This window comes from Lathyrus oleraceus, chromosome 6 (genome assembly GCF_024323335.1).
Source record: "Lathyrus oleraceus cultivar Zhongwan6 chromosome 6, CAAS_Psat_ZW6_1.0, whole genome shotgun sequence".
Lineage (NCBI taxonomy): Eukaryota > Viridiplantae > Streptophyta > Magnoliopsida > Fabales > Fabaceae > Lathyrus > Lathyrus oleraceus.
In genome coordinates this window covers 233,944,321-233,952,816 of record NC_066584.1, presented here as the reverse complement: position 1 = coordinate 233,952,816, position 8,496 = coordinate 233,944,321, and the positions used below count along the sequence as shown (strand labels likewise).

At 34.9% G+C, this 8,496-nt stretch overlaps 1 protein-coding gene across 1 annotated transcript; it reads left to right on the top strand.

The window, feature by feature from the left end:
• The first annotated feature begins 376 nt into the window (after nucleotides 1–376).
• On the top strand, nucleotides 377–839 carry LOC127098060 (uncharacterized). Its single transcript, XM_051036560.1, has 2 exons — nucleotides 377–452; nucleotides 688–839. The coding sequence occupies exons 1-2, from the start codon at nucleotides 377–379 to the stop codon at nucleotides 837–839; spliced, it is 228 nt and encodes a 75-aa protein (XP_050892517.1).
• Nucleotides 840–8,496: the final 7,657 nt, after the last annotated feature.

Here is an 8,496-nt window from a genome sequence, read left to right as displayed (position 1 = left end):
CAATATTCCTTAAAATAATTTTTAATTACTTTAAAAAGAAAATTATTCTAATTACTATCACGAAAGGTTACAAAAGTAATAAAAAATTCATGACTTCTAAAAGATAAAAAAAAAATTAAGTCTTCCCTTTATTACCATGAAAGGTTAAAAAAATTCCTCATTTACTATTTTGTAACCTTTTTATTAGTTGTTTTAAAGAAGCTAAAAAGACCACATAATATATTTGAGATATATTTAATAATATTTTAAATTTTATAAAAAATTTACAACTTCATAAAAGCTAAATACTATTCAATTATTTATAGGAGAACATATACTTTGTACACTATAAAAGATCAAACCATTTTCTAATTTTTACAAACAAGAGAAAAATAATATGGCAAACACTATAAAGGTTGTTTATGCTATTCTATTTCTTTCCATAGTTCTTGCTACAGCAACAATTGATGATGGTAGGCTATTTTTCTTCGTTCTTACTTCGTAGACTCTGTCATATTACTATTATAAACAATTTTCTTTTATAAATTTGTTGAATTTCTAATGCATCTGATATAAATATGTTCTAGATCAAATATATTAAATATTTAGTAAATTTACAAAAAAAAAATTATAATAGTGGTTATAGTGATACTTTTTATTTATCATACTACTTACTAACATTATTTTAGTTATACTTTTATAATACAGATTACTATGAACCGCCATGTAAATCTGAGGCTGATTGTCAACCAGCTTGGAACATTTATTTTGTTGTTAAGTGCGTTGATAATTTATGTAAATGGGTTAAACTCCAGGGTATATATGATGAACCTATAAGACGTTTTCCTTTTGATGGCTAGACTTTGGAGACTACAAAGGGACTCTACAACATAGAATAAGTTATTGTGCTAGAAAAATAAATTCAACATACATTGTAATCAAATATTCCATGGCATGTTATTTGATCAGTATATTGGCACCAAATAAATTTATTTTTAATTTCATAAACCTTGCCTTTATGATTTTGTGCTCTAAGATGAAGTAGACTTTATTTAATTATTTTTGAATTAACATTTAATTTTCATTGTTGTACAAGAATGAAGAGATGAAAAATAGGAGGGAGGGATAGAGAATTCACTGTAACTAATTCAGATTTCTCAAAACTCAAATTCACAATTCTGTTGAAAAATGTAACTAATTTTGAGTTTATATACTAATCTCAATTCAAACTCACGTGCAAATGCAAACTTAAATAAAATGAAACTGAAACTAACTTAAATTTAAATTACATTACATTTAATATCATCCCTTAATCCATATTCAAGATTAATAATCAACAACATCAATTTCATCCCTCAAATTAATGAAGTGTTCAGTTTTGATCGTCTTGGTCAACACATTTGCAAGTTGCTTCTGAGTGCTGACGTGAACAACCTCAAGCACTCCATTTTAAACTTGATTACGGAGACAATTATACTTAGTATCAGTGTACTTGCTTCTTCCATGCAACACTGGATTAATAGCAAGACTTATGGTTGACTTGTTATCTATCATCAACATGACTGGTTTGCTCACCTTGAACTTTAGTTTCTACAACAAATTCATCAGCCAAACAACCTGATATGCTGAAAAAGCACCAGCTATGTACTCTACCTCACAAGTTGACACTGCAACCATTGGTTGCTTCTTTGAGCCCAAAGAAATGAGAGCTCTTAGATACATAAACATGTATCATGTACTGATTCTTCTATCTACTTTATTCCCACCTCAGTCAGAGTCTAAATAGCATATCATCTCAACATCATCTGACATTCCAGATGGAAACAAAATTTCATGCCTCAGAGTTCCTTTTACATACCTTAGTATCCTGACTGCAACTTGGTAAACTGACCACTTTGACTTACTCATAAACTTACTTATAATTCCAACTACATAACATATGTCAGGCCTGGTGTTACACAAATATCTCAGACAACTAACTAACTATTTTAAGGTGGTAGCATATACATCCTTAACATCAACATCATAATCCAGTCTACGATTCGTCTCAATAAGTGTGATTACTGACTTACAATACATTAACTCAAATATCTTCAGCAACTCAAGTTCATACTTTAGTTAGTGCATAATAATTCCCTTTTCATAGTGTAAAATCTTCATCCCTAAAAAACATACCATATTTCCAAGGTCAATCATATAAAATGCATCACCTTTTTTAACTTGTTTATCTCAGAAGTACAACTCCTTGTCGGAAGTATGTCATCTATATGAAGACACATCATAATCATATTTCCATAAGAAGTATGTTGCACATACACACCATATTCCATTTCACATTTTCTGAATCCTAGATGCTTGAAAAATGAACCAGTTTTCAGATTCCAAGCCCTTGAAGCTTGTTTCAACCCATACAAGGCTTTATGCAGCTTGTACACCATCCCTTTGTTCTCTTTCACAAGTCTAGGATTTTGTAACACATTAACTTCTTCTTGTAATGGACCATTTTAGAAAAGCTGATTTTACCTCTAAATATTTCAGAGGCCAATTCCTATTTTCGGTTATAGAAATAACCAATTGTCATACCCTCAAATTTACCCTATTTCATTTCACCTTCTTAAGCCCTACTCTATGAGCATACATACCACATATGTCATCTCATATGCATCTATACTTAATCCATAAATTCAAGGCACGTGATTCATCTGTGAAGATTCAAGATCCTCAGGCCATGTTGAGGTGTGCCCAAGCCACCTTAACCCTAATTTCATCCTCAAGCATCCCACAAATCTTGTAGTACCACTCAATACATTTCACTCACTCCCCAAACCCAATTTAGGTGGTGAATCCCATTTGAAAAAGCTTCAAGATTCATCTGGTCACCCAAGGACCCTAACCCATGCTCTTGACCTCATTTGGCTTGTACAAGTCATGATTCACCATGGATCTTTACCATGCCATTTAGGACCCCTCAAATCCAAATTATGTTCATGCCGCATACCCTTTAAACACCTCAACTTGATCCTTGCATCACCAAACCCTAGTTGCCCGACCTTGGTTCTTGACAAAACTTATGATTCAAGAAACCCTAATTTGGGGATCCCTTGATCATTGACCTTGCCCCATTTTTACCATACAATCACCCTACCATTCATTCAACACCATTTCATACCCATTTTAATCAAAATCCATCATTTAAACATCCATTCAATCCATGTTACGAGTACTAGGTTTGGTCATGATTTTTCAACTTTCAATGCCTTGATCCATTCATCAACTTGGCCAAAAATCATCCCCAAAAGATCCAAATATTATTTATCATCATTTTATGATCATATGAACTCAAAACATCCACCTTTGTGCTTTGGAAATCAAGAAATCAAAACATCCACTTTTAGGTCATGTTGGTTGATCACATTTTGGCAAGAATGGCCTATGGAAAGTTTCAAAGACCATAACTTTCTTATTTTACAAGATTGTTAAATCACACTTCCACCCAAATGTCCCAAATAAGTTCATCTCCAACTTTGTTTCAAGGTCCAAGACCTAATTCATTGAGGAAGGACTTCAATTTTGCTATTGGCCAAGCTAGTCCAACACGCCTATCATGCCCTAAAACCTGACCAAGATCACTACTTTAGCACATCGCCATTTCTAAACCACAAACCATTTTCACCTGTTTATATTTGAATTAAATAAAGGACATTGCAAGGAGAAAATGGCACAAGTTTGAGACAAAATGCACGAGTCAATTTCATTTGGCCTTGGTTCAAACATTGATGACCACCTTGATGCACAAACCAGACATGACCAACTCAGAATTTGCAAATCCATTCTCCAAGTCATCAAACCACTTTGATATGATCCCAATCATACCCAAACATATTGTATAGGGTACTGTGGTGCAAATGGAAGTCAACTTGTAAGCCAAAATATCTGATGGATCAAAACCTGACCCCATGTGCAAAAACAGATTTTCCCCAAACTAGCAAAAAGTGGAATCTGTAGCAGGCCAAAATAAGACCCTTATCTGTTCCAAATCAATTCAAGGGACCAAGGCAAAGTGATTTTAGATGCTAGCAAGGTCATAACACTGTTATTCCATGCTTCCCCAAGTCTATCCAAGGCATGCTTCGAGCCACTCAACATTATGAAGCAAAACCTCATAAAACTCTCTCCTAACCATCCACGCACCTTCCATATAAATAGGGGAAAATGCCCCCTTCACTTTCTAAGCTTGAAAAGCCATAAAACCTATGCTGGACTTTTGAATCAAACCTCCAAGAACAGAGAATCGTGTTTTCATTTCCAGAGCTTTTCAATTCCAAATAGCCATCCAGAAACTTTCACTAACATCCACTCAAGCTTTCCAAATCCCTAACTCATCTTTCATGAGCTTCATCTGAGCTAAGCCAAGTCATCGAAATACCTCCCCGAGTTGATTCTGATAAGGTAGTTTCCTTTCACCCCCGTCATCCAAACAAGTTTCCATTCACCTCGAAATTTTCTTCTGATCATTTATCCTAAGCTTTCAGCTTTGACTGTTTCATTTCCAGCATTTAATTTTTGAACTAGGTCATTTGTGTTCTTCTGGTTCGTAGAAAAATACTCCACACTCAGAGACAATCAATGGCTCATGAGTGTGGAGGTTAGTTTGTTTATGATTATTCAAGGTGTTTCCATGAAAAAAGTTGATCAAAAACACTTATTTCTAGAGTTTGATTTTGAGTTATCTCAAGGAAGAAGACGACCGTTGGTGCACGGATTCGAATTCAAAAATATTTTATGTCGTGATCTGATTGGTTGGCCAACACGCGCTTTCCATTTTATTTATGTTTATTTTATTTAATTTTTCAAAGTGCGTTTGGTTAACACCTCTGAGCGCTTGGCCCAATGGGGGAGGGGGTTGATCCCCCATGACCTTGGGGTCATGGGGGATCAACCCCTAACGTGTGCATCCCTTTGTTTTATTTTTCATTTAACTTATTTTATTTATTTATTTTCCCATTTTATTTTTTTAACTTCATTTATTTTATTATTCTGAAAATATTTTGAACATGGACCCCCATTATTTTTGTCTCTAGAATTTATTAGTGCCTTGTTTTAAGTCATTTGAATATTTTTTGAGGGACTTATGGAGTCTTGAATCCACAGGCTAATGAAATCCACCTTGTTCATGATTTGTTTGGTTTAGGGTTGATTGAACCTTCCATACTTCAAACCTACTAATGGATGATCAAGTATTCATCCATGGTGCTTTGAAGCATGGACAGGTTACCCCTATTTCAAACAACTTGGGTCATTTGACTTATGGACGAAGCCTTACATGTACATATGTTTACTTGTGATTTCATCCAATACATTGTTATTTATTTTGGTTCATACTAACCCACTAACATCCTATACTTACTTGTTTATATCATATACTAACCCTTACTATCTTGTTAATATTATAGCTTGACTTATACTTACTAACTTAACAACTTAATCAATCATTCACTTTCAACCTTGGGTTTATTATAGTCTTCCTTTTGTCAATCTATTGATAGATGTACTTGGGGTTGAATAACTTTCATTGTTACAAATCTATGATAAGTTGATCCATTGATCATCTTCCATACTTTGCATCCGTGATAAGTTATCCCTTGATGCGCCATATTTTGAATCTATTGACCTAAGGATAGATAATCCTTAAGTGTTGGTCCATTGTTCATAATACCTACTTAACTTAACTATATTACCACTAACCTTTTCTTATTGTTACTATCATTGTTATTTACTTTTATGCCATTTACATTTAAGTACTGATCATCACCATATTCATTGTATAAACTCATCATGCATATTTATTATTGTCATTTACTTTTTTTGTTATCAAACATTTAAAACAACAAAAATTTGATAAAATTATAAGACAAAAAATAATCCATTTCACTTAATCCACTTGGACTTAGAGAATCTCATCTTAGGACCTTTTCTTGGAGGCCTTTCCATCATTTTTGTGATACTTTATGAACTTTGGGTTTTACTTTATACTTACATTTCGGTTGTAAGAATGGCATCATGGAACCACCTTAGGGGGACATGTTTGTAAGACCATTATTCTTTGTTAACCTTAGGTCACACTTTTGCATACACAAGACTTTCTCTTGGATTACCTTACAATGAGGCCCTTTATTTTCTTGTTGGTTACTTTGCATTCATGTTGCATTAGCCAAATTTCATAATCAAATAAATAAACCCTTGATCCAACGTCAAGTGGTATTTTCCTAATCAAATTTAATACACTTAATAACTACGATTAGTATTATGCTCCATTAGCCTTAAGTGGTGGAGAATGAGTGATAATGGAGCATTCTTATCCTCACTCTGATTATTATGGACGCAATACGCTTGGCTTGTTGTCTAGCATATTCACCTCCGTCCATAGGCTTTAGTGAAATCTAATCACAAATTCTTTGCATAAACCCTTATTCAAGGTAAAATCAACGTAACCCATAAAACCTTATTTTTTTTGCCTTAGGAAACCATTCCGAAAACCCTTTTCTCAAAGGTAAAATCAATCAACACACAAACATTTTCTACTCCTAACTACGGAGCTCTGATTCCTCATCCCTAGTGAGTGATACGTAGGCACAAGGGCCATAATTCTTGACGAGCACAATAATAAAAATCCAAAGTCCTGCTCCCTTACACTCTCTTGAAAATAAACAATGAATGGGTTAAATTCCCGCATACGCAAACAACACAAATGATTCCAATGAAGTACCATGGACATGAGGGGTGCTAATACATTCCCCTTGCATAACTGACTTCCAAACCCATATCTCGGTTGCGATACTGATTCTTTATTCGTATTGCACTATCCGTGTGCATATCTCTTTCCGAGGGTTTTATCGACTATTTTCCTTCACCTCTCTAATGGAGGCACATAAATAAAATTCGGTGAAAGCTCTTCTTATTTTTCCATCTCTTTGGCATTTCTAGTATTCATGGTTTTCGTTATCGTGGAATCCCGGTAGCATCAACTGGTGACTCTGCTGGGGATCATCCCTAGCAAGTCTATCCTATTTTGGGTTGTTCTCCTTTTTACGTGTGTAGGAATATATCCTTTTATTTATCTTTTTATTTATATATTTCTTTTATTGCTAACTTGTATATATTTTATTTGTTTGTCTACTAGTCCGAAACCATGGCTCTACAAAGAAGAAACTTTGGAGGCAATAATGATTGCAATAAAAATCTTGTGCGAAAGACTCTCCACCCGAGTCTGAGAACTTGCTTGAGATATGAGAGGTTGAGTAGTATTGGTCCCCGAGGTGCCTTCCTCGTAAGAGTCGTATGAGAACCTCACTCAACGGTAGACTCTCTTAAGGGGATTGATAACCGTCGTGCTTTCGGCATAAGCATCCTTTCTTTTATTAGAGTTTGTGACCCTAATACCCCCTTTTAGAACATTTAACCATGTCCGGCCTAGACCGATGGTCACGTAGTATAGGTCCCCGAGGTGCCTTCCTCGTAGGGGTCGATAAGAGGATCTCACTTAGAGTAGGTGACCTTGATGAAGCAGTCGTCTGGCAAGTAAATTGATATAAGCGGTTGACAGTCAAAGGAGTCCATGACTCTAGGGGCAATGTCTTACACCTAACTTCTCAAAAGCCATAGATCATATAAAGTGAGAACCTTGGTTTGAAAAGCAGTCATTATTAAACCTCACACTTCGTCACGATGGTCTGAGACTTTGACCCTGTGCCTAAGTTCCGTGGATATTAATAAAACCCAATCATTCATTCATACATACGTTCATTCATCATCAAACTAATAAGCAAAGCTCTTTAGAATTTGGTTTGTTCAAACGTAGAATTACAAGACTTTTTACCGACACAATCATGGATTCCTCAACAAGGAAAATCATATCTACTTTCATATTCAAGAGTCCTGACATCAACTCATTGAAGGTCCTTTGCTCAAAAATATTATCCCTCAAGGATAACAAATTCAATTCTAACTTTGCTAACATCATAGATCTTCTAATCGAGAAAGTTGACTATGGTGTTATCACTACAATGGCCCAATACTGTGACGTCCCTCTGAGATGCTTCACCTTCCCCGATTTCCAAATCTCTCAGACCTTGGAAGACCTTGAGAGACTTTCTAACTGATCAATAAAAGAATACAACCCCTTTCCCAAATTGGAAGAAGGTTTCTACTTGACCGAACTCTCAATCATCTTAGGTATCAACACCAACAAACTAGTGGTCAATTGGGGCACTGAAGGTTCTATCAAGGGTTTGATTCAAAGATTCCTCGAAGCCCATGCATGGGAGATGATAAAGGAAAAAAGTCATGACTTTTTTAGTGCAAACTTATCACTTATGATTCATGAAATTGTTCTATTCCCGAATGTAGACAAGTTTGTGGATCACTTGGCAGTTGAAGTCTTTCTAATAAAGAACCCGATTTCATTTTTACTTTCTGAATTCTACCATAACTTCCATACAAGGCATGTGAAGAAAGGAT